This window comes from Muntiacus reevesi, chromosome 1 (assembly GCF_963930625.1).
Source record: "Muntiacus reevesi chromosome 1, mMunRee1.1, whole genome shotgun sequence".
Classification (NCBI taxonomy): Eukaryota; Metazoa; Chordata; class Mammalia; order Artiodactyla; family Cervidae; genus Muntiacus; species Muntiacus reevesi.
In genome coordinates, this window is record NC_089249.1 from 224,837,624 (window position 1) to 224,864,011 (window position 26,388).

At 50.3% G+C, this 26,388-nt stretch overlaps 1 protein-coding gene across 4 annotated transcripts in view; it reads right to left on the minus strand.

Annotated features, from left to right (window-relative positions):
* Nucleotides 1–2,865: 2,865 nt before the first annotated feature.
* MACROH2A1 (macroH2A.1 histone) overlaps nucleotides 2,866–26,388 on the minus strand; it is an 82,720-nt gene continuing 59,197 nt past the window's right edge. For 2 of the 4 annotated variants that reach the window (XM_065918586.1, XM_065918587.1), the window contains exons 6-9: nucleotides 19,374–19,464; nucleotides 14,508–14,597; nucleotides 11,925–12,099; nucleotides 2,866–3,653 (exon numbers count right to left, since the gene is read on the minus strand). In XM_065918586.1, coding sequence (XP_065774658.1) covers nucleotides 3,488–3,653; nucleotides 11,925–12,099; nucleotides 14,508–14,597; nucleotides 19,374–19,464 — 522 coding nt within the window. In that variant the 3' untranslated portion in view covers nucleotides 2,866–3,487. Of the gene's footprint in view, nucleotides 3,654–11,924; nucleotides 12,100–14,507; nucleotides 14,598–19,373; nucleotides 19,465–21,206; nucleotides 21,307–26,388 lie in introns of all 4 variants that reach the window. The other 2 variants (XM_065918584.1, XM_065918585.1) reach the window with 1 other exon arrangement.

Here is a 26,388-nt window from a genome sequence, read left to right on the forward strand (position 1 = left end):
TTAGATCTCCGATGTCATTTAAAGAAGCTCATAGGCTTTCTGACGAAATCGCCTGGGTTATTCGGGGCAGAGCCCAGCTGCCGAGGGCAAAGGTTGCTCCTCAGAAATAAGCAGAAGGGGGTGTCATTTGCCCAGCCACCAGCACAGGCTGCGTTGCCAGCTGCAATCCTGAGGTCGGGCTGGGGCTCAGGCATGGTGGCCATGTGGCCGTGTGACTGTGGGGTGAGTGGCTCCCTCCCTGCTCACTGCAAGCCCTCCAACACAGCTCACAGCACCAGGGAGGCCGGGACAGCCCTTACCTCTGCGGAGGCTGCAGGTTTCTCCCGTCCCAGAATAATCTCACTTCTGGTAAATTTTACTAACTGCAGACTTGTCTTTGCATTTGAGGTCTGTGTACGTTTCAAGTGGTTCCTTGCACTCATACCATTTTTTTTTTTTTAAAGTAATGAGCTGTTTTCTTTTTTCCCTGTAAACACGAGGCCAACATCAGAGAACAGTTTTTGATCTCCGTTCTGAAAACAGACAGGGTGGTTTAGAGATGATGGGGATCCCAGGCGAGGGGCTGGTGTGCTTTCCCTCAGTGTCACTGAAAAGAATTTCTTCAGTGAGCCCACATTTCAGGGGCAAGACACACTCTGGATTATCGAAAGTTTAGAAACACTTAGGTGATTATGGTAAATAATTCACACAAATCCTGACGAATGCAGTCTATTCTTTTGTGCAAACTCGAAGAGCAGAAACCTGCAGCGCTTTCCTCTCTTGGCTTCCCATCCTTTGAGTGACATCTAGTGGACGATCTCTGATCAACACAGGACTGGTTTTTAAGGTGTTCCTTTTCCAGGGCGAAGGAAATGCCATTTACCTAGAAACCACTTAAACCTCTGTTCCATCTGTTTCAGTCTCTGAGCTGAAAACTGCGTCGAGGCCAAATGGCCTCTCTTTGCTGCTGATAAGCATGCCATCTTGGGCCCTGACATGGTGGTCAGCATTTCTGTGTTTAAATCTGGTTATCACTTATTAGCAGTGTGATCACAAGGTACTCAATCTCTCCCAGTCTGTGTTCTCAGCTATAAAATGGCTCTAACAAAAGGACCTGCCCTACCGGACTGTCACAAGGACAGAATGAATGATACCTGTAAGAGACTCAACACAGTGCCTGACACACAGTAAATAACCAGCTCCTAGGGGCCACAGCGTCCCCATCACAGACTTCATCTGCACAGGCGCTACTCTTGGGTGAAAGGCTACTCAGTATGGTTTGTCCAGGCAGACGTGTGCAGATATTACTGATGGAATGAGCTCATTTTAAGATGCATCTTCTTTTTTTCTTATTATTTTTAAATTTTTCTTTTATATTGGACAATAGTCAACTAACAATGTTAAGTTTCAGGCGTATAGCAAACTGATTCAGTTATACCTGTATTTATTCTTTTTCAGATTATTTTCCCATTTAGGTTATTAGAGCTTACTGAACAGTTCCCTGTGCTATATAGTAGGTCTTTCTTGATTGTCTATTTTATATATGGTAGTGTGTATATGTTAATCCCAAGATGCATCTTTAAAAAAAAAAACTTTCTTTTTGCCAAAATATAATGAATAAGTAGGAATATGTAATCTAGACACAGTAAAGATCTTGGGGAAAAAATACAAGTCTTAATAACACCTTATGTTTAGGAAAATTTCAAAAAATCAGGTTTGAGTGAGAAATGTTGTAGTTGCTTTTTCATTGAAAAGGCTGGTTGTGTGATGGCTTAGGAATTCTATTTTTATTTCCTTAGGCACAGTTTGGAAAGGAAAAACAATCCTTTACATCCATCCAAGATATGCAGTGTGCTATGTATTTCCTCCTGGGTAAAGTCTGCTTTAGAAGCAGGCACGTTTCTTTTTTTAAAGTGACGAAAGCAGTCTTCTGTACCTTTTAGGCAAATTTAGATTAAGGTGAATGTACCTTCTGAAGCACAGAGTGTCTGCATTTTGCTAACGAGTTGAGATAGCCTGAGTTTTGCTACTCTAGTGTGGTAGGGCGGAGAAGGCAATTGCATCCCACTCCAGTACTCTTGCCTGGAAAATCCCATGGATGGAGGAGCCTGGTAGGCTGCAGTCCATGGGGTCACTAAGAGTCGGACACGACTAAGCGACTTCACTTCCACTTTTCACTTTCATGCATTGGAGAAGGAAATGGCAACCCACTCCAGTGTTCTTGCCTGGAGAATCCCAGCGACGGGGGAGCCTGGTGGGCTGCCATCTATGGGGTCGCACAGAGTCGGTCACGACTGAAGCGACTTAGCAGCAGCAGCAGTGTGGTAGGGATCATCCCTAAACACCCACAGTTGCAGGCAGGAGTGTAAAAGCTGGCAGCATGATGGGGGCCTGGGTGACAGCACGTTCCTTGCCTTTGGAAAGCTCCCAGTAACAGGGACCCCATCCTATAGGAACCAGCATGGCCTGAGTTGAGGGCTCAAGGCTTCTGTCACTCCATCTGGCAAGTAAGTGGCCCAGGGGCTCTGGGTTCAGCCATGACTCAGAGAGATGGTCAGGAGGGAGGAGGTGGCAGGAGAAAGCTGAGCTAGAGATCCAGGCTGCAGGACCAGCCTGCCGCCTGCCACCCACATGGTTGCTGGAACATCTGCTTTCTCATCCATGAAATGGGATCTCACCCTTGCCCAGTGGCACGGGATGAAAGGACACTTTATACAAACTCCCCGCTAGAAACCATCAGGGTCTGAGGCTGCTCTCCCTACCCCCGGGGTGCAGTGACCACTGCAGTATTTCTTGGGGGTGGGCTGCCCCACCCGGGGTCCCCCATTCCTGTGATGAGAGGAACCAGCTTAGGACTCAAGGGCACAGTGACTTGGGACACACCGGTCAGAACAGTTTAACATTTTACTAAATCAATTCACACAAATCCCAAATTGCAAATATAATTAAGGACAACAGATTCTGTTCTGCCTTTTAAATCTTTCCTTTTTCAAATCCAACATTAAGACAAAAAGTAAACAAAAATTAAGTCTGCGGCAAATTCATGATTTTTCTTCTTGAGGGGAGGGAAAAAGGAACATTATAGTAAAAAGAACGCCACTGGGTGTACAATAAAGCACCACGACACACGGTTACGAAACGGGCTTCCTGCACGCTGCCCCACGCAGAAGACACTGCTCTCCCCACTGCTCTGCGTCAGGCAGGATTCCATTAAAATAAAACTATAAAATCTCCTAGGTTACACTAAAGTCAGACACGGTCTGGAACAGTGCTTAACAACAATAATGTCAACTATCAGTGCTAACGTAAAGACATTTTAGAAGGTCAAAAACAATTAAACTGGAAACCAAAACCTTATTTTCCCTAGATGAGCAAAACTGGGGGGGAAAAAAAATGAAAGGGTTCCCGCCTCCCACTAGGAGTGGAGGGGATTTTTTTTTTTTTTTTCTTTTCTTTCTTTCAAACTGGAGGCGGGGGCATGGTGCGGGTTGGCCTGCAGTTCCTCAGCCTAGTTGGCGTCCAGCTTGGCCATTTCCTGCACGTAGATGCCTATACTCTCGCTGTCGAAAAGCACAAAATACACCGTTTTGATGGAGGAGGACATTGTGGACACGAAGTAACTGGAGATGGCCTTCAGGATCAGCTGAGCTGCCGTCTGCTTCGGAAAACCGTTCCTGTGAGAGAGAGAACGAGGGCTCAGCAACCACAGGGGCCATGGCGGCCACGGGCCCACCCTCCCCAGCCACCTCCTCCCTCCAGGGGCCCCTCGAGCTCCCTGTGCTGAGGTGGCTGGAACAGTGCTGTGTCAGGGTTCACGAGTGGCCCTCAGCCTCTGGCTGCTCGGACACAGGTGTGAGCCCAGTGCCAGCAGGCAGGGGGAGGATGAGGAGGCAAACTGTGACCTGCAGGAGAATACGCTGTGTGCTCCAACAAGGGGGCGTGCCATGAAGCTATCTGAGAGGCAGTTAGCAAGGCGACAGGGTCTGTGTTTTGCGGCGTGTGGGGTGTGTGCCGTCTCTTGTGGGCAGTGTGAACACTCATGGTTCTCTTCCCAACATCACTGGGACTAGCATGGGGCTTGAGATACAGCCCAAGCTCCCAAAGGCTCCCCGGGGGGCTCAGTCTCAGGGGTAATGGAGGCTGGAGCTTCTCCAGGAAGCTCCAGCCTCCGTCTTGTCCACGGTAGAGGGTTGCACCCTCCCCATGGGCCTTCAGATTTCATGGGTGCCGAGTATCGTCCTCCCAGCACAACCAGCTTGGACACCCCGTAGGCCTAAGTGTCAGGGAGCTGTGTGAGGGAACAACTCTGGGACAAGTAGGCTCTTCATCCCAAGGGACAGCGTCCAAGTCTCCAGGCCAAACTGATGTGAATTCACATACAATTCCATTTAAAGTAAACGTCACGTGGCTCAGAACTAGGCAAGAATCTGAAAGCAGGACTAACAGGATAAGCACTGTTTGCTCCGTGTGTGCCCGGGCCGTTCCTGGGCAACACTGCAGGTGCGGGACCCACAGGATCCAGGACTGTGGCACTAGGCTCAGTCTAGGGGAGATAACGTGGCCTTTGGAGCCAGTGGCCCTGGATTCAAGCTCTTACTGACCCTAGTTTACAGTTCAGGATCCTGAGGGCAAGAGTGAGGGGCTGGAATCCACGGGGATTTCTTTGTTCATCTGCAGGTCTCCCGTCTCCCATTCGACCTGACCTTGGAGTCTGAAGTGTGGGGCCAACTTGCCAGTTTCAGTTGGGACTTTCCTTCGAATGGTGCACCTGCTGCCAGGCGAGAGGCTTTCAGATGTCAGGTACAGGATTTCTCCCTGGATCACTCGCTAAGCGCTGTGAGATGTGCACCACCGTAGCTTCTTTTGGAGGGTCACACTTACTCTATTGTCAGCACTCAGGGCCTTTCAGAGCCGAGGAGAAAACCATTCTTGCAACTTGCTTTCGATCAAACAGGGCTTCACTCAGCTTGATAATGGACCCCTACTAACTCCTGAACGCTTCAGAAGTGAAGTTCACTCTTAGATGACACGGGCATCACCCCAGGCCTGTTCCCAGTCTGTGCAGAGGAGCCTGCAGGCTGTAGTAGGTACACCCCAGAGTTGGGGCTCCCTCACAGGTCCCCCACACCGGGCACAGGGTATTCCTGCCAGGCAGCCAGCATACACCAGCCTGTGACCAGACCAGGGTCAGAAGCTGAGGGAGAGCTGCAGAGGTGTTCTGGCCAGGACGGTGCTCCGGACAGGCAGCTTCCACCTGAGGGCCCCTGCGGCTGTGTGCACCCGCAGAGTTGGGCTGACTAACAGGTGGCCTGGGGTGGAGGGTGGTGGGAACGGTGCAGGAAGAGTTTCTCATCCCCACTCCTGGACCCGCAGGCTCAGCCTGGGATGAAGCTGTTCTCACAAGCCTGGCTCAGCTGCCCTGACTCTCCTCACAGGAGTCAAGAAGCAGAGAGGCCATACTGTCTAGGACAAGACGCTGGCTGGAAAGACTGCCTGAAATAAAGCCGACCTTCTGTTTTGGTACTTCTCTCTGGTGAGTGTGCTGTGGGGCACCCAGCTCACACCCTGGAGGGGCTATCCTTCCTTCTTCACCCCCCACTCTTGAAAGGGGGACCAGGCCCACTTTGGGGGCGAGTGTGCAGGCACAGGGTCCTAGGGTCACCCGAATAAGGGCCCACTTGAAGCATCTCACAAAAAGTAAATGTTTATTTTCCTGCCGTAAATACAGATGCTGTCCGGAGAACTCATCAATTAAAACGATCCCACTTGCTCTGATCCTGATGAGAAAAGCATGAGGCAGCTGTTGCTGGGCAAATAGGCAGGAGTGGGGTCGCAGGGGGGTGGTGGCAGGACCACAGAGCTCCACCCACCGTTGGGGGCAGCCTGCACTCAGGCCAGGAACTCCAGGGGCTTCTGACCAGGCAGAACTCGGCCTGTACACACCACCTGGCTAGATAGGGCCCGGGCAGCACTTGGAGGTGTTGCCTCTGCACTGGAAGCCCCAGACACCACACTAATGATGCCCTCCTGGGAGTCCCTGCCTGCACCAGCACAGGTGAGCTGGGCCGAGGTGGGGGCCTCATGGTCACAGCTCACCTCCTCTGGCGTGTGCCCCACTGGAGCTGGCTCTGGGCACGGCTTTGTGAGCTGCCCTTGTGCCACTCTGAGGCTGCTCTGCCCGAGCCAGGGGAGATAGTGTGGTATAGAGACGTGGCGGGGCGCCCCCAGCAGGCCAGCCACTGCACCTGTGCCCAGCACTTCCTGACACAGACCTTCTCCCCCAGCTTCCCACTCCTCTGCCCTAGAGGATGTGCGACTCTGACTGAAGGGACATTAGTCCCTGTTCCTCTCGGTCAACAGTTCTCCACTTTAGCTTCTATCAGGATTACGGAGGGGTGGCCAACATGCAGTCTGCTGGGCTCCAGCCAGGAAGTCTGATGAGGTGAGCCCAGGGACCATAGTCTGAGAGCCACTGTTCTACACGCAGTCAGGGTGGACTTAATCTGAGCTTGTAGGGTAGGCCCAGAGGTTAAGAACCTACAAGTGGGGAGAAAGGGAGGGGTCAAAGGTCATAGAGCTGCAGTGCCCAGGCCTGTATGCCCCACGGTTAAGGGAGCACAGGCTAATCTGGCTTGTCCTGCAAGGTTGCTGTTGGGTGACTATCAATGTGATCTGCTTCCAGGGAACCTCCAGCTGACAAACCCAGCCCCATGTCTGAGGCAGTCACAGCTTGAAGAGGAGACCCAGCCATGGGACTGTGGCCACTCTGGACCACACAGGCCACCAGGAAGGAATGGAGGTGGCAGCAGCTTTCCTCGTGTCTTCAGGTAGGGCCTCAAAACGATTTCTAGTAGGCACACTTAGAAGTATTTGTAACAGAATGGAATGTGTAAGTGGATGCTTTCACAGGCAGAGCCCTGCACCCTTAAGACAGGGGCAGCTGTGTGCATGCAGCAGCCTGGAGCCCCACAGGACTTGAGTCTGGGCCCTGGCTCTGTGCCTTGTTTCCCCACCTGGTGAAATAAGGCAGGTAATCAAGTATTTATTACCTGGAGAGGCTGTGCACATTGAACAAGATACTACACAGAGCCCTCAATCAATAGTGTCATCTATAAAGTGGGAACACAAGGTCTTTCTAAAGGTACACCTGGTGGAAAGTGGCCTCCCAGGCCCTGTGACGGCTGGGACTGGGTGACTGCTGCTGTTGTTGTCGAGGCCCCCAGAGGGCTGCTGTCCAGGCCTGTGGCGTCCAGTTCTCTTGGATGACTGCTGCGGCTGTGGTGTGGACTGGGGCTCCGTCGGCCCTCCTGGTCTGGAGAGAGGTGCTCACCCCTGTGTCTCACTCATCTCTTGGCTTATGGGCTGGCTGGCTGGGCTCCCTCGTGGGTGGAATAACCGCTGCCTCTGCTCGGCTGGGTCTTCCTCTCCAGTCACTCTGTTCTACGCCGCCGCGCTGTGTCTGCCTCCTGGCTGAGACCAGTCGCCGCCGCCTCCAAGAGCAAGGGCAGACACGGGCTCCCACTCCTGTCAGATTCCAGCCTGAATCATGCCAACCTCTCTCAGCACAAGCTTCCTCCACGGGGATGCAGGTGCGGCTTCCCCGAGAGCTGGGCGCCCCCACGTTCCCCTGTGGCCCTGACTCAGCCAGGTGTTCTTATGCTGTGTCTTAAGTTGCTTTGTGAGAAAGGGCTTCCCACCCCTCAGAGAGTTTATCTTACACTTTGACCTTTTTTCATTGCCTTGTCTTGACCGGACTAAGAAGGTGTCTGAGCTTCCCTGAAGTCACTCCAGTTGTGTCTGAGGCCTCAGTCTCCCTGACTGTTGCAAGTGGACCCCATGGGCTACCTCCATGTGGTGCTCGCCCTCCCGGGTCACCTGCTCGGTGATGGCTGGGGGCTGTCTGTACACACCAGTTTCTTGTCCACTGTCCCATCTGGACGGCAGAGATTTGGGTTCACGTGGCACAGAAGAGGGTTTCCTGCCTCCAGCTGGGCTGAGCCCCTCTTCATTTAGGACTTTGCCAGGCGTCCCTGCTTCCAGTGAGCTTGGCCTCCAGCGCTGGGTAAGGCAGGCCTGCATGACTGCAGGCCAGGGGCAGTGCTGAGGAGGCTGACCAGGGACCCGGAGAACCCAGATGGATTTTCTGAAGGAGAAAGACTAGAGGCCCAAGCCTAAGAACAAAAGTGGCTTCTAGATGGACTGTGGTTTTCATATTGGACCAGGCCACCAGATTAACTGTCTCAGCTGTTTGGAAGATGGATAGGGCAGGGTAGCTTGGGTGATGCGGGCAGAGTGTCTGTCGCCCCATGTGGACCCCGTCTGCTGGGAGTAGGTCTCCCTCACACTATGCTCCTGGGCCTTCCTGTGCTCTGTCTGGCTTTGAATAACTCCAACCAGAGACGACTCCATCCAGAGGTAAAGACTGGCTCTCAGGGTCCGAGCTGACAGCGGTGGCTTACGAGAGGGTGAAGCTAAAATTCAGAAGGCATCGGCATCCAATGCAGTGCCTCCAAAGTCAAAGAGAGGCCAGGGCAACACAACCCCCCCAGAGGCCTCCTACCTTCTCTCCAGGGCTCATGTAAGTAATTCTCCCCAATAGAGTTTGTCTCTGTTCTTTGTATTTGTCTTCTCAGGGAGCAGGGAGGCTGATGCTGTGCCTGGGCAGGTCAGGGAATTCCGAGCAGTGTTTCCAAGGTTCTCTAAAATCTACTCCCACTGAGAGTGCATAAGGAGTGGTGTGATCCTCTGGCAAGGCTGACCAGAGGGGACAGCAGGCAGGGGTCCCATGTGCCTAATATCAAGAGCACTGGAGCTAAGGGCCTCGGATGAAATGCTGGCTCTACAAGTCTATGCTGTGTGACCTCTGGTGGGTGACTTAACCTCTCTAAGCTTCCCCTTCTTTGCCTTTGAGTGGAATTAACAGTGCTGCTCACCTTGTGGGATTGCTGTGAGGACACTGCAGATAGGTTTAGCACCACTCCTGAAACTCAATGAACAGCCATAAATGGTAGTTTGAAGAAAACAAACTGGCTTTCCTTTTTAGGCTCATAAATCTAAGGAGAGTTTAATCAAAGCCCCACACTAGCTATTCCCCAAGTACTGCCCCTCCGGAGAGGGGTCGTCCCCTAATGTGGGAGGGAGTGGGGGGATCCATAAATACTGTGAGCAGGATGCCCAAGGACAGGAGGGCCAGAGGCGGTTTCCCGAGTCCGGGGTTACACTGTGGGGGTCTCATTTGCCTTCAGTGGGCTCTAGGAAGGCAGTGCAGGGCTGTGGTCATCCTCCACACGCCTGTGACACCGGGCCTTGGCCGAGAGAAAGTGATCCCACAGCCCTTAACCAACATGTTTGCATTTATATTGTTTTAATTCCAGCATGACTTTTATGCTGGAGACACTGGATGCCACAAACAAGCTGTTTTATTTCCCCTCCTAAACCCCACTGTGATTTATGGCCGGCTCTTGTGTAATCCCATTCTCTGCTCATGAAAGGGAGGGCAGCTGTTTACACGGCTCTGTGGGGCGAGGTCTGCCCTACAGATGTGGGGCCGGGCGGCAATGCACATGTGCTTGTCTTTGGCATTCCGCCCTCTTAAAAGCTTTCAACTGATTATTTTTTAAAACATTTTACTCCGTGAAAAATGTAAATAAGTTTGTAATAACAGATGCTCTTTTTATGGGCATGACTTTTATGCTTCAATTAAAAATTTCCCAATAGTCATATGAAAGAGCGTGAAATTATTACCTCCAATAAAGACTCCTCTATTGCTTCTCTCCTCGGAAGCACCTTTCATCAGAGTAGATCAAAGTGCATCCGAAATGCTAATTAACTGTGCCTTAGAACCGTCTGTGAGGAAGGGCAGTCCCTTAGCCTCACTAGCTGATAAGGCCGGCCAGGGACGGAGAGGGTGATTCACTTCCCAAAGGTCACACAGCAGAGCCATGCCAAAGAATAGAATTTCTGTGGGAGGATGGGAAAGTGGGAGAAGCAGGAAACTAATTATGCTCAGATCCAAGAGCACATTATTAAAAAAAAAAAAACACCTTGACTCTGGGACCGAGTAGGGTCACTCCCTACTCACATCTCCACAGTTCCTGGGGAAATTCGGTCTGCTGGGTGCTTGCTGACTATCTTTTGAAGGGTGCGTGTCTTTGCCAGGTGCTCTTAGAACCAAATGAAAGCGCTCTTAGATGCTCTAGCTCTATCAGCTTTGCTTTCTTCTCAATATGCATTTACATGGTATTGACTTTTAAAATGATGGTCAAGTTTTGCTTCTGGCAGAAAACAGAAGATGCATGGCAACTAGAAAGACAGACGGCAATTCAAAACAACAATGGTGTTGGTTCTGGACTTACCTGCACTTGGAGGTGAAGGAGCTAGAACACAGGGCAGGGTGAGCATGGGAACTCAAGGCTGGGGCGGTGTGCACTTTCACTTGTCCTTTGTTCAGGGTCCCTCCCCACCATGCACCAGCTCCGCTAGTAAGCCCCAGAAGAGAGCCCACTTCCACAGTGGGGCCCTTGTGCCCCCTCCCACTGCCCAGAACTGCAGGACCTGAGAGAGGAGGCTTGGCACCCATAGCTCATCTCCAGGAAGGGCACCAGGGGGATGCTCCTTCTGTCCTTGCTGGAGGGGGACGGGGAGAGGCAGAGGCTCCAGAGGAAGAGTTTTCCCGTATCAGGTCCTCTGGTGTGACCACCGTGACCCCTGGTGCACGGTGCCTGTCTGCCTATAGGCAAGGCCTTCTGGGTATAGCAGCTAAGCTCTGCTCGAGCAGAAGTCCCAGGACCGGCTGCAGCACTTGGGCTGTGGGACCCTCAGTGATGGCACTGTTCAGGGAAGCAGCATTACAAGGTCTGCACAAGGTTAAAAACAGCAAGTCCACTCTCTGTCCTCCTCTTCAAAGCACTCCCCTTTCAAACCCACAAGAGCAGCTTTCTGTATGCACAAGGAATGGTTCTGGCCCAGGAGGACAATGTAGCTGGCCGTGTCACGGGACGTCAGTGTGCTGGACCCATGCGGTACTGCACAGCCCGCCTTCCTCAGGTACTGGCAAGCATTGATGGCAGAGACCCTGCAAGGCTCTCCATGTGCGCAGGATGCCCCAGGGACAGCTACCTGCCGACACAGTGCCCTGGGCTGCAGCAGCTCTGAAGGCCACTTTCCACGTGCTACTGTGCCCTGTCCAGAGGGTGAGGCTTCTAGAGGCCTGAGGCTCAGACCCTGGGGAGGAAGGAGCCTAGAGATGTGACGGGCAGTGAGACACAGCCTCAGAGGCAGCCATCCCACCTTCTTCATGGCAGAGTTCTCAAAGCATGCTCTTTTCAGAGAGCACCTTAACGTCTGAGCAGTCCTGAGATGCTGCGTGGGGGGAGAGGGGGGACGATCCACGTTTCTTTTACAGGGTAGGGGGTTAGAGCCAGAGTGGGGGGTTCGTTTGCCTGCTATCACTCGCCTGGTTAGCCAGGCCCAAGCCTGAGCACGGTGCTGCTGACAGGCAGGGACCTTGTGGGCTGTGTGCTGACATCTGGGGTGTACCACTGCGGGACGTGGGGGGTTTGTGGTTGGGGCTTGTGGCTGAGTCCTACCTGCCCCGTTAAAGGTTCAACAACTACACCCTTCCAGGGCTGCCCCTCTGGGTTGTGTGTCTGTCTTAGGGGCAGTTGTACTGCTCCCCACAATCTCTGTGAGTCTCCCTGGGGAGATGTCAGGGCTGGGAAGAGGGGGCAGCCCTGTTTCACGTACCTAGCCACTCAGATCCACCTCATGTGTAGGGCAGTGAGACACAGGTGGGGGGCGGGGAGTGGAGAACGCTTGGGAATCCACAGGCAAGGGGCAGAGGACTTTGCCCAGAGCGCGCTGGATGCAGCCTCAGCTGACCATGTGCACAGAGCTCTCTGCAAGCGTGGCCCACACACACCTGGGAGAGAGCCACATGCCCTTACCTGCCGCTACCGATGGATGGAAAGGCAATGGACTTCAGCTTCTTGTCATCTGCCAGCGCCAAGCAGTTCTTCACCGTCTTTTCCAGAAGTTCCTCACACTTGTCTGCACCCCAGACGGGACTGTTACAGTGGATCACAAACTTGGCGGGCAGGCCATGGCCTGCGCTGACAGCAGCTGCAGGGGACGAGAGAGGAGCAGTGAGTGGGGTTCCCACACAAAGCACAACGACCACGCTCCAGCACATCCCTCCAGACTGCCTGTCCCAGAGTCTCCTCCCTCGGTAAGGGGGACGCCCACCCCCACCCCCGGGAAGTTGGCGTTAGGATGCATCACCACCAGGAACTTTAGCCAAGGTCACAAGGCAGAGCCTTAACCATCTAACTTGACTAAATGTGTCAGAATGTTTGTAGCCTCCAATTAACTGCCTTCTGGGGTCTCCAACTGCCTTTTCCTCAAGTGGATTCATGTGCATTTAATTATGATGTATCTATAAATCTCTCAGACACAGTTCAGAATAAACCTATTGGGAAAGTAATCTAAATAGCATGTCTGCTGCTCTAGTCTTCTCCCTGACTAACCCATCCTGCTAGTTTTGACAGAATTAATTGGACGGTGTTTCTAGGATGGAACTATTTTCCATCTTACCCTTTTCCTCTCTTAGAAGAAGCCTCTTTCCAGCTAAAGATCTCTAGAGCAGACCTGCCTTTCCAGGCGTGTTCTCACACTCTGCCCTGGGTCAGATCTGAAGACAACGGTCTTGGGTCTGCTCCCACCAGGAAATGTGACAGGTCAGCCCATGGCTCCCAGAGCACGTTTCCAGGATTCCCATCCCAAAAGCTGCAGCGCAAAGAAGGTGGTTCTAGAACCAAGGCGTCTGATGAATGCTGCCTTCCAGATTTCTGTACTGGAGCACACTCACGTCTCCACCCACTGTTCCACTAAGACGCCCAAACCTTTTTGATCAAATGTTCCCTAAACCCAGTTTGTGAAGAACACCCAAGTGCCATCCAGGGGTCTTGGTTGTTACTGGGTCTGCTATGTGACTAGCAGAATCCGAAGAGGGTTTGTGAGAAGTGTCTCATGGTGCAGCGGCAACAGTCTGAACCCAAAGTCACAGCTCTGACTTTGAGTCCTGGCTCTGCTGACTGGTTCAAGAACGGCGGGCTTGACTGACACTGCGGGACCTAATTCACATGTCTGCCCACATGAGAAGTAACTGCTAAACCATGCTTGGAAATGACAAAACCTGTGCTAGCAGTGATTATCTATTTCCTTCATACTTAAAAATATTTTAAAACATTTTCTAAAATATTAGAATAAAGAACAAAATGTGTTCTTGTTTTTGAAACAAGCAAACGTACCTTTAGTTGTGCTAAGTCTAATGGGCTGGCACCAGCTGTGGCTCCTCTGTCGCCAGCTAAGATGGTATGTGGCATCTTAGCCCCTCTCATCACACCTCCCGCTGAGGGCCACCAAACCGGCTTGAACTGAAGTACCAATGGGAAGGACGCTGGGCTGGCACCGAGGTGTACCAGGAGGGGGCTGAGGAAAGGCCAGGAGCCCCTGGCTGGGTGCTTTATGCTGTGTGTGTCTTCCCTGTTCAGTGTGGGCAGTTTCAAGGGCAACTGCCTCCAAGAGCTCGGTAACTGTGCCCCCACAAACTCTCCGCAGTGCCTTGCCCTTTGTAGGCAAAACAGAACTGAACTGGCTGAGCAGAGGTCAAATACAAAGCCACCCTTTTATCCCCGCTGGGACCCATGACTAGCCCAGGATGAGAGGTCACGCGCAGGCACTGGGGAAGGAAGCGTGAGGCCTGGGGGACCCTCAGAGAAGGCTGTGTGGGTGTGACCTAGGAACCACTGATGCCCATATTTAATTAATATTCATTTTAAAAATCATAAATAGGATGTGGAATGGGCATTGGGGAACCATCAGTAGGAAGAGGAAACGAGCCCAGAGAGAAAGGAAGGGAATGGTGTGTTCTCACACAGCTGGTGGGTGAGCCAGCCTTGCCCCCGTCCTGACTCTCAGGTGCTCGGGAAACCCTGTATCCACCTAAAATCCCCCGGTCCAGGCTGGCAGCCGTGAGTAGTGGCCTGCCTTGAGTTCTCAGCAGTAACTCTCCTCATCTCACACTTCATTTTCTTACCCCTCTTATCAGGAAAGGTGTAATTGGCAAATGACGGATGTGTATTTATATTTCTCCCATTAAAAATACAGATGGCTGAATGGAAATGATTCATTTGCATCTCTCATCAGCAATTTTGCAGATGGCTCAGTATCACTATAATTCTCGGCTCTCAGATTTGCCAAGTTTGGCTTCTGTAACTGCTTAAAATTTGAGGGCTAGACATCAACCATTTAGAAGCTATTTTAAGTAATAAGGAAAAAGTTTAGAAAGGCAATTTTCACAACCTTTAACTCCCCTGACAATTAGCATGTGATAAAAAGTCTACCAGGCTTTCTTCTGCCTTCATCTCAGAGACACCCATACACCTCTGAATTCTAATCTGTACTGTAAAATGGTTTCCATGATATAGCATGTACCATTTACAGATCATCAGGGTGCTGCCCCTCCTTACCTCCAGCTACTTCCAAGGGCCCATTCTTTTTCCGGAGTTCCAGGACAGCTTCCACAAACTCCTTGCCACCTTTCTTCTCTAGTGTGTTTCCTAGACAAGAACAGGGCGAGGTCAGATCGCCATCCCTGGGTCCCAGGGCACACACAGACACTTAGCATGTCAGATGATTACATACTAAAAATGATCTGACCAGCTAAATTTCCAGGCTGCTGCAAAATAGAAACAAAGCTGTGGCTGAGTCAGAAAAGTGAAATTTAGAAGAGATTCACTATCGGCCGTCACCACTCTGCACAGCTGGTCGCCGGGCCACCTTTGCTGCCCCTCTATGTGGGGGTGACTTGGGGTGATCCTGGACGTGCCAGAGATGTGGAGGAGACGCCTGTTCTCTGCAAGCACGCCTGTCTCGCATGCTTTCCATCAGCGTGAGAAACCAGATGGTGCTGGCTTCCAAGGCTGATGCCTCCCCCTGGATTTTCTTCTCTGTCTCTGGGGAGAACCCCCAAATAAGGAGGTTTTAGAAGAAGCATACCAGGCTTCCATCAGGCAGCTAGCTCTCCTCTTGGCAGCAGGCCCAGAAGAAAGCATTCAGATTTGGCCACCTTTGGACTAGCACTACTACCAATGCTTAGTTTCTATTTTGCAGCTTTGGTGTCATATGTGAATTAAAAAAAAAAAAAAAAATGGCCTCAGACAATATTTCCTTAATCACACTCATGATTCAGAATTGTTTTAGGTAGAGGAGGGCAACATCAGAAACAGAGCTTAAAGATGACCTTATATCAAAGCTTGGAAAGAAGGGTGTCTGTTCTGGACCAGGTTTTAAAAATTAAATGGGATTTTGGGAGCACTTCTTCTTAAGTTAGGGTACTTACTAAGTAATCAGTGCCTGCTATGAAAGCCAAGTTCCCAAAGACAGTCATCAGCGCCTGTAATAGGTCTGTGGGTTGAACGTCTCGCCAGGGAGCACCAATCAGAGTCGTCCTTTGAAGCCTGGCCAGCATGGGGTCCCAGTCTTCCCTAAGCTCTGCCTCCTCAGCTGTGCACATTTTAAAGCATATTCCTCACAAGAGGATAAAGTACTCCCCTTAAGATTCACCATTTGTCATGGAAAATTCCAGGTGCCCCTGGCACATTCTGGTATGGGTCAGTCAGTGTGCACTGGGATGCACCAGCCCAGATTCTCTTTGGATTCACCCTGGAATGACCAGGTCTGATTATCTTAGAGAAACCTGCCTCATTAGCATGTTGTTGTGGAGGGGTGTGAAGTAACTCCAGGAAGTGTCTAGAAGGAAAAGCAGATGGCCTGGGCACTGTCACAAATAAGTCAGCACAAGGGCTACTGGCAAGCACCACCTATAAGCCGCCCACTCTACGAAGTCTGGGGGCCTGAATGAGTGTGAACAGCAAGCCGTCACCCATGAGGAGCTCTCAGCTAGGGGAAGCCCTGGCTTTCAGACAGAGACTAATGTGGGATCCCTGAGGTGGGATCCAGTGCCCCTCCTCGTTAGCCTGGACTGCCCACAAACCTCCACCTGTCTTGGAAAGCGGTGAAGTGGGCTTTAAATGGCAGAGGCGTGCAGAGGTAAAACATACCCACCCGCTTCAGAGACTTTCACTGATAGAGCGGTAGCGGCCTCTGATGTTTGTGACAAAGTTCAGCATCAGGGACAGTGGCCAGTGGGCTTAGGGGAGCAGGCCTGGGCCACATGGCTCGGCTCCAACCAGCGGGAAGTGGAGAGTTTCAGGCTACAAACCAGGTGAGTGAGGCCCAGTTACAGGTTCACCCGAAATATCCATGCAACCGAGAGAAGTGAATCTGAAGTCTAAATCCGCTGGATCCCAAACACTGCTGCCCAATTACACCTGGTCTGGCCTTCCCTCCATATCCATCCTCCAGCCTGAGAGATGGATACGAACATGCTCTAGGCAGGACTATTTCAGGACGCATTCTCTATTCTACCTACTCTTTAGGAGGAATGGGAAATTTGGAAGATAAAATAAAATCAGTGCTGTATTAATACTACTGATACCTTTCTGAAATAGAAAACATTAGGAAAATGGGCTGATTTATAATTAAAGGTGTTTTATCTTAGGAAGAGTGTTTACTTTAAAATTTTTACTTATAATTAAATCTTGCTTTAATTAGAAGTGAAATTTGCACGTTAAATTACACTTAATGCATTTCCCAAACTTAAAAATTGAACCCTAGATTGCAGGCATTCAACCCGGTCAGGACTTGACTCCTACACACACATATGTATGCACATGTTCATGTAGACACACGTGTACTTTTTAACAAGAAACAGGCCCATTTCAACTGTATTGTCAACACTCTTAATGTAAGACTCTTGCTTTTAGGCTTAACTTCAGGGTTAATCATAAAGCAATTGGCTTATTTGCCCCCAAGCATAAACATGTGTTACTCCCATGAGAACAAAAACATTATTTCATGCTTAGAAAGCAGGCATAAGTATCAGTGTTCAAAACAGCCTAAGCAAAAATTTAGGCTTGGACAAATGTCAGGCTCAGCCTGTGGTCTATTTCACTGTTAGAAAGAACTTTTTGATGGGTAAAAGTTAATCACTGGGGCTAAGCATTCCTGCACTCGCATTCCTTCTTCCAGCAGTCTCGGGACTCGGGAATTCACACCAAATATGAGAAGTGGAGTGATTATATCCTCGCTTCCTCTTTTCCCCTCTCACACATCAAAGTGGGAGCTGGAACCAATTGATACCATGTGTGAATCTGGTTGATCATTATTTTGGTATTGTAAGAGATCTGGGTTCAGTTCTAGTTTGGACTGGTTCAGAGAAAAAGCACAGAGGTGGGCTTTGGAAGCCCTGAGTTCTAGTCCTGGCACAATCTTGCTCCCTGGCCAGTCAGGTTGTCTGGACCTGTTTTGACAGTGTCTCTGAGTGACATGCCAGGCAGCCTTGGCAGAGGTCTCGGACCTGAGTTAATTACATGTCACTGAGGCTACTCTTCCCCGCCCTGTGCACATGAGTGGGTTAAGGGCACGCGTGTCAGAGAGAAAAGCACTAGCACTGTCATTATTCCAAGGAGACCAGTTCCATTCATGGTTTAGGAAGGACTGGGCTCTTGTGACGTGGGGACAGTTGGCTCTGCCTGTTACCCTAGCTGGCCCCTTCCAGCCTCAAAGCCTCCAGCTCCACCTCCTGGTGTGGCTAATCCTAAGGAAAGACTTCTCCAGTGGCAGCAGGCTGGCCCTTCCTTTCTCTCCCCTGGGCAAGATTATTTTGCCCAGCAAGTTTCATAATTTCCATTTCACCCAAAGTCCGGGATGGCAGGATGAACCCAGGCTTTAGCCAATCCTGGCTGAAAAGATAAGCCCTTGGCTGTTCATTTATTTTCCTCCAAATCAGCACTTCCCTCCCATCAAGTTTTCACTTGGTTAAGAAAGGAAGTATCTTTCTCTTAAGCTGCTTGACTTAGAAGCTCTTAAACTCCTCCAAAATCTTGAGAAAGGGGAGTTTATTTTAATTGCCTACAGCCTGATTTCATCTGGGCCTAGCAGGTTTGGCAAATCTCGACTTTCCATCCAGTTTGTCTTTCCATCCTTATCCAAAATCCAAAATGCCCAGGAGAGCAATCAGCCCAAATCCCAGTGGCTGGGGCAGACTGTGAGTAGCGGGCTTTGTGATGGACACTGAGCAGAGCTGGACAGCTACAGATCGCTAAGCTGTTGTGCTTCTAGTGTCTGGGATACTGAGGCAGATCCCTACAGCCTCATCCTTTAAGATGACTTCACTTTTGCCCTTAATAGAAATGTATCCATTCTCTCTGGAAGCAAGTGTTGGAATCTACACTCAGAAATGCTGCTCTCAGGATCAGCATGCCTACTGTAAAAATCATACATGCCCCTGAGAACAAGACCACAACAGTAAGCCCCTATCACGAGCCAGACGTGAAGCAGGGTGCTTTGCTTACATGATTTAACAAATTCAACACAATTCTCATTGTTAACACTATTTTACGGATAGGGAAACCAAGGCACTGAGGAGTTAGGTGACTTGCCAAGGCCCCAAATCTGCTAGATGGTAAGGTTAGGATTCAGGATCCTTCTACCTAGCTCCAAACCTGCGCTGTTTTGCCATCACACCCACATTACAGAAGCCCCTCAACACATTCGTCCAGCAGGGCACCGTCTATGCCAGTCTGCAGCCACAGAGTCTTGGCACCCTGCGTGCTCATTTTGCCTTGACCCAGCCGCAGCTACTTAGGGCCAGATGCCACCATGTGGGTCTGCTGGGGAGAGGAAGGGGCTCTCTGGACCCAGGAGAGTGTTTCTCAAGAGTGTCTGGAAACACATCAGAATGAAGGGACCTTCGTGCACTTAAGGTCTGAGAACACGAGTGTGGGAGAGGGTTGTCAAGTTCCTCCAGTGTGCACTTAAGGTTGAAGGCCACTGTCAGGAACGAGCGTGCTTCTGACACAGACCTGTGCTTCTGTGCACAGGCGTTCCTGCGTGTCTGGTCCACAGAAGGGCACAGAAGCGGTCATGGATGCCACGCAGCCCATCAGGCTGCATCCCCCTGGCAGCTTCAGATCACACGTGAACTCAGTCTCCAACAAAGCTGTGCCTCAGGAAGCAAGTGAGGACACGATGTTGCTGAACCAGTTTCCAAACCAGAAGTGGGCCCAGCTGGGAGCAGCGTGATGCAACCTGACTGACAGTTAGCTGTACTTCTCGCATTCACGACCCGGAGACAGGAGACCTGGGGAAGGTCAGGACAGCTGGAAGTGTGAAATGAATGCAGCCCTGCATAGCTGTCAGAGGATCAAGCTGTCTGCGGCGGCCGACTGACCATGCACACACACACTCGGCAGCACCCGGCTAGGCATTACCTACTTCACCACCGGTGTAGAAGTCAGTGTTTGTCGGGTGAACGACAGCATCACTGTCGATCGAGGCAATGTCAGCCTGTACAACTTGCAACTATAACAGGTAAACAAATGTATATCAACTGTGTTGGACCGAGACCCACGCACAGGCACATTTACTAAGGCCCCAGTGGCAGGGCTGGCCTACCTGGTCGATTCCAACATACGAGCCAAAGGGCAGTCAGTCCACGAGGTGTGCGCACGTGTGGGTGGGGGTGAGCGGAGGAGGGGGAGGGATATCAAATGTGACATGTTTAAATTAAACATTTGAATGATAGGTCCAAAAAAAAGAGAAACACACACGAGATCATTTCCAAAGGTTAAAAGAAAGAACAACGAATGCCCCTTTTCACTTCGCAAAAGCCTGTAAGACTGGCACCCCACTGAGAAGGCTATTAAAACATGGCATCTGTTTTTTTTTTTTTTTAATGTGGACTATCAGGCCAACCAAAACAACAAGTTTCTCCATTTTCTCGGCAGCAGTCACCGTTTAGGGTTTGATTTTTATTCCTGTTAAGTTCATTTTGTCTACCTTCAAGGGACATTTCTTGAAAACGGAGAAAACAGTATAGGTGTGCACAGAGGAGTGCCTTTATTCTTCCCCTTAGATGTGTAAAAATATTTTTCTAGGCCTACCTCTTATTCTAATATTGTTTTTATGTATACTGTGAATAGATGAATCCTCGCCTTTTCTAGCTTGTGGGCTTTTTTTTTTTTTTTTCTAAAAAAAGAAAGGATCTGTTTAAGGCAGTTGGAAAACAAGTTCAAGCAGGGCCTTTTTGAGTCCCAGTTTTCATGTCTTCAGCCCACTACTGCACCCAGTGTGTGTGGGTCAGGCCTGGGCTCTGGCATGGGCATCTCTCCCGATAAGGAACTCTGCCATCTTACAAAGGCGGCCAAAGATGAGCGCTAAAGGCACATAAAACACACCTAAGTCAGTACCAGACATACGGCTGCCTTGGTGGGCACGTGATAGCCTGCTGCCCCCACAAGGCTCACAGCTAAGGAGACAGGAGCCTTCACTGTGCCCTGAGCCGACGGGCCCTCTCTACAAAGGTAAGACCACAGAGTGGGGCTCCTGAGAGCTACCTCTCAGCTTGTCCTGAACCGCCCACCCTCCTGGACAGGGACTCCACAGCTCTGGCATAGCTTTCCTCTGGAGGAACTCACTCAGAAAGAGAGTGAGTGCCTTCTCTCTGATATCATACTCAAGCCAAAGAATTCATGAAGGTGGCACCCAGTCATATACTGTTTTCAGTTGTAGAAAAAGTTGAAGTGGCAGTACATGGTAAATTTAGGGGAATCCAATTTGCTGGTGGGTGAAAGACAACTTAATAATATCCCGATGTGCAGGTTAACTGTCTTCCTTCTCAAGTGTTTTCATGCTTTGTTTAACTGTCATTTCTAATTAAGGCTTAAATGGAGAAACTCATTTTGTAGTTACCTGAGATGTTTCAATTCTTTAAAAAAACAAAAAAACAAAAAAAACCACAGTTTTAAAAAATCCCCCCCAAAGTAACCAGCAGTCAGTGTGATGATTATGGAAGAGAATTTAGATGGCAATATATTTATAATCAAGGGGAAAGCAGCCAATAGGGCTTAACAAAACTTAATCACATCATTCCCAGTTGGAAGGGCTTATAGTAAGTAGACATTCAGTGTCTACCCTCAAATATTAATCTCAGTTTTGGAAATTTAGTTTGACCATCTGAAATTTGAGAAGGTGAAGAGCCTAAATTCTGGGTTCCATAACTTTTCAACTGACAGCTGATGGTGCCAAACCCCATCCCCAATTACCTAGGTCATCTTTAAGGTCAATGTCAGCATTGGTAGGATTGATTATGGCCTCCACCTCAAAGCCGGCTAAATTACTGATTTCACTGTGAATAAGGTTCAGCTGAAAAGAAAAGCATGAGGTGGGAAATAACAGGACAGCTGGGAAGTCACAGAAATGGGAGCCTTGGGATACAGATGAAGGGCAGGGGATACTCCAGGTGCACTGGGCACAAAGGGGAAGAGGGACTCACTGGCTCAAGTGAATCCATTTCAAACAAAAGACTCAAATGCCACTCAGGATGCTAAGAAGAAGCAAGCTAGGCTGAGGGTCCAGAACCTGTTTGGTGATGCCTGGGGCCAAAGGGAAGCCTAAGCCAAGTCAGACTGGGGGATCCACCTTCAGTTAAAAGAATTTGTGATCTGGGTGCCAAGGTACAGCAGCTCTCAGGACCCAGAGTCAAGTAATCATGGCTGGGGTAGGGTCGGGGGGGTATATGGGACTGTCCTCTTCTTGAGCACTGGGATGCTACAGAAATCCTAGCTGGTTTGGGCAAACCCCTAGCAGCCCTGCCATTCTCTTCCAAGTGGCCATGGGTCTCTTAGGCTCTTCTTGTCACTGTGAACACTGGCTAAGTGGCTCCCATGCCCTGGTCAGGGGTGGTGAGCGAGAATGGTCTGTTATTTAATAACATCTAATTTTACATGCCTGTTAGTTATATGATGCTGAAGATCTGGCCAAACCCAGGAGCAGACACAGCAGTTCTCCAATAAGACAGTGTGTCTTTTAAACTGTGTTCACCTTGTTGGTGAGGCTACTCCAAGGCGCAATGGGTAGAGTGCTTTCCTTGAGTGACTGTTATGAGTACCCCACCAGCCGAGTCCTTATAAAGCGCCACTGCAAGTCCTGCCTCCCCGCTGCTATTCTGGTGCCACAGCAACCCTCACTCTGAGAGGCTGTCAGAGGTGCAGGAGGGTTGGGCTGGCCCAGGACTCCCCTTCCTGCTCTCAGGCCCAAGCACCTGCAGTGGAGCGCTCACTCTCTCCCAGGGAAGATGGCTGTTCTTAGGTGACAGAAATTCCGACCAGCTGCACAGACAGCCGTGCCCAAGCGGCCCCCAGAGGAGCTGCTGACCAAGACAAACTGCAAGTCTGGCTAGGGGAGCTGACCACACCCACTGGGCCCAGCGGGGCAGGAGTTCATCCCCCAGGAGGGGGCCATGTGTGGACACTCGGCCGGGATGCTCCTGGCCACTGAGCTCCAAGTGACTGAATTTCTGGGGCCAGACATTTTGTTGCAGACAAAACTAAAACAATCCAAACCCTGACATTTTATAAGCAATAGAAATATTACCCCCCATTTCTGATTCCCAGAAGCAATAAGCAGATTCTCAAAACAGGAACCTGCTTAAACTAAAAGTTGTGGAAATGAATTGGTCTTATGGCCAGGGAAGGACCCTGGCTAGGCCCCACCACAGCGAAGGGAGGCCTCATCTTCAGTTAGGGCTCAAAGGGAGTAGAGGCACAAGCTCTCTGCACTTACACTTTCCGGGGTGCGAGTCCCAGCACTGCAGGGTGACCAGGGGCCCTGACATTCTGGCAGCTGAAGGATGCCCACCCAGGTGACCTCACACAGTGACGTGCTCAGAAGCACATGTGGGCCCTGGTGCCAGGACAGAGGCACAGAAGGGATGGCGTCGGGGCGAGGGGACTCATGGTTGTGCTCAAGGGGAAGGGGTGTGGATGGGGTGTGATCTCAGAGTAAGGCAAGTGAAGCTTCAGGACAAGGCAAAGGGTTTGATTATGTATCATGTACGTATTGCATATGACTTCAAGCAAATGCTGTTTATAAAAGCTCAAATTAAGCCAATATTCCCTGTTCCTTCCACCAAAAATAAAAACACACTGTGTGAAGCAGCAGGAGGTTCTAGTGGGAGGAATGGAAAGGAGAAGGGGGCGGGGGACACTCCACTTGGTGTTATGGGTGAATACGCTTTAAAGACATCTAGGAGATTTTATTTTTTCGGTTTATTTAAAAAAATTTTTTTGTTGTTTGTTTTAAAGTCATACATGTTTAAATCTTTAAAACTCATGCTGTTTTTTTCCTCAATTGTATAGATGCTTCTGGATTTGTATTCAGAAAAGCCTCAACGGAAAATCAGCTATTTCCATAGGCTCTGATTCAACTAGCCGGGGAGACCCTGGTAGATTCTGTCTCTGTCTCGGAAGAACCGCCCCCTGCTCTTTAGCGGGAGGGGTGTTCTGGGGAAACCATAGGGCTTCAGGGCCTTGCTGAAGTGAGGGAGAGGTTGCAAACAGAATTCCCAGTTCTCTCTGGGCTCACCTTCCCTCTGAGTGGAAGCAGTCCCCCTCTTGGAATCTCAGAATCCTGCCTGTCAGGGAGCCACTGCCCCTAACATGGAGAAGCCCTAGCTAACCAAGTGCACCTTCACTCTCACCCACATCCGAGCCTTGATTTCCCAACTCTGTTCTGCCAGGTGCTAGGCTCAGAAGAAGTCCTCAGGGTGAGGGGCTGAGCCACAAAACAGTATTGCTATTTAAAATGCTTGTGCTTGGGGGAGGCCCAGTCTGTGTTTGTGTTGGAGGGAGGGGGAGGGGAGAGGACAGATTGCTTCAAGTACTCTGGACAGGTACATGGGCAATCATCTTGGCTTGGGCAGGCTGGACCAAGTGCAGAAGCTGACAGTGATCTGATCACAAACAAGGACAGATGCTCCCCTAGACAGGAGGATAAGTAGAGGCTGTGCATGCACATACCTGGAAAGGATCTGGATGTGCAGAGGACATATGCCAACAGGCCTGGCAGGCCCAGAAAGATGTCCAGTAGTAGGAGGTCCCAGGACAGCGCCCCCTGCCAAGACCCACCCAGGATCAAATCCACTTGGGCCTCTCACCCAAAGGGGTACACAGCTGTCTGAAGCACATGGCAGAGCAGCAGTGTTTGTGGGCTGGGAAATCAGATGTCTGGGGCACTGTGAACATTCCCAAATTGAGCCTGATTTTCTGGGAGCAGGGAGGCTTGTTAATGATTTCGGAATGTGAGTAAGGTGACTACTTCCTTGTCTTAATATTGGGAAAGATGGAAAACTAAGTTTTAAACCCCAGAATGGTGAATTTAAAGTATCTGTGAAGACTACTGGCCACTGGAGAAAGTGATCAAAGTGCATCGCCAGGCATACAGCAGAAAAGGGCCCCACCTGGCTGTGGGGCTGGGGGAAGGGGACTGAGCCAAGGGTCCTTCAGGATCTCCTCCATCATGGGGACCTGATGATGCCCAGGTCACTGGGCTCTGCTGGAGCCAGCCTCTGATGTCTACGGTCCCCAGTCTTCCCTCAAGGAGTTATGCCTAGTGAATCCTTGTTGTCTACTGCTGATGTGAACTCGTTAGGGTGTAAGCTCCTTGAAGGCAGAGAGAAGGCCATCCAATGCCTATGACAGTGCTCAGGTCTCTGTAGGCCCACAAACAGAGCTGGGATTGAACATCAAACATCCAGACACAACTCTGCGATGAGATGAACAAACCGCTTCCCTGAAACCAGGGATATGGAGAGGTCAGAGTCCAGGAACTGCCCTTGTCCTGGCTGGGACCTGGGTTGGCTCAGAGATGACCTGGCCATCCTGGAGCTGGCTGGGAGGCAGCCTGCCTGTGGTAAGGAAGGAGCTGGTGGCTTGGGGTTACTGGAAGGACATCTGGGCTATCTTGACATGACCTCCTTGGCTAAAGGAAGCAGTACAATCCTTTTTTTAAACATATGTGATCTGAAATTCAATTTTAGGGAATAAAAGTCAGTATTAAAGATTATCTGAGTGACTCACTGAGTATAGACTGTCATAGTCCAAGCTTTCTCTCTCTCATTCCCTCACAATGGACAAGGAAGAAGACTTCTTTCCCTGTATCCACCACATAAAATGGAACTCTTCTCCTATCCCCAGGGTTCACTTCAACTAAGGCGAATGGAGAGGCGAGGTCCTCTACAGAACTGTCTCCACCTCCTCACAGAGCATGTGTCCCTGTGGCCTGCTTCGGGACCCACTCCCACCCTGGCCCCTCAGGTGAAGGGGCTTCCTCCTCTATGCTATGCTGCCCAGCCCACACGTATGCCTGGTCTGAATTCCCCAGAGGCTCAGGTCTGGTGGTGGCATCTGGTGCGTTTCAAGCTAGAATGTGCCACCCGAGGATAAGGACTCAGGATACGGCTGGAGGAAAAGCATGGGATGGCCCGTGTCCTAAACTGTCTCAGAAGCGAACTGTCTGCCGTAGGGTGGAAGGGGGTGGTGGGCCTCTCCTCCACGTTACTGCTTCAAGAGCCTTCTCTCTCTTCACTGTTCCCTAGCCCCGAGACTAGGGTGTCTGGGTCTGAGGAAGAAAACACCTGGTGCCTACCCCTGCCTCGAGCGGCCTACAGGGGTCTGGTTGCAATCCTGATAGTGTGTGGTGGGGGCGGGGAGGGCACATACGCATGCCCTCCTGACACCGCCTTCCCAGCCGCTTCTAGTAACACTGACTCTTCCAGGGAAGTCTACATCACTTACTACCACTGACAAAAGACTTATAATACACCTTGGAAGTACTCCTTTTGAACATAAAGCTTTTTAAATCTCTGAAAAGACGCTGAGAATCTCCACTAAATCACAAAGCAAACACATCTCATCAACTTGGATTCGCAGCACCATTTCCCTTTTGAAAACAATTCAACAATGTGTGTGAACACTGGGTAAAATCAAAGAATAATGAGAGTGATTACTCCTGAGACAGCTGTATGTGAAATACATCATCATCATCAACAATTAGATCCCAGGCTCCTAAGCCCTGGGCCAGCTTCTCCTGCGAGTAGCTTAGCAACCATGCCTTTCAGGGCTGTAGTGAGCACAGTATCACCTTTCTGACCTCAGCTTGCCTGCACTACTCTAGCATTGGTGTCATTGTCACAGGTGGAAAACAAGACTCGTAGAATTATAGGGTACCATACAGTCATCACTGTGAAGTATCCTTTCTGAAACATTTCCAAAAATCCAACTTAAAATTAATGCCTGTACTAATGACATTTTAAAATGTGCTTTGTATGAAAATCCCTGTGTGTCAGTCTAACAACTCAGGCCCCTTTTGCACTAAATGCCATGACTTTCCCCTGACAGTAAAAACTAACAGAGGGCCAGAAAGTATTGCTTCACAGTAATGCTGTTA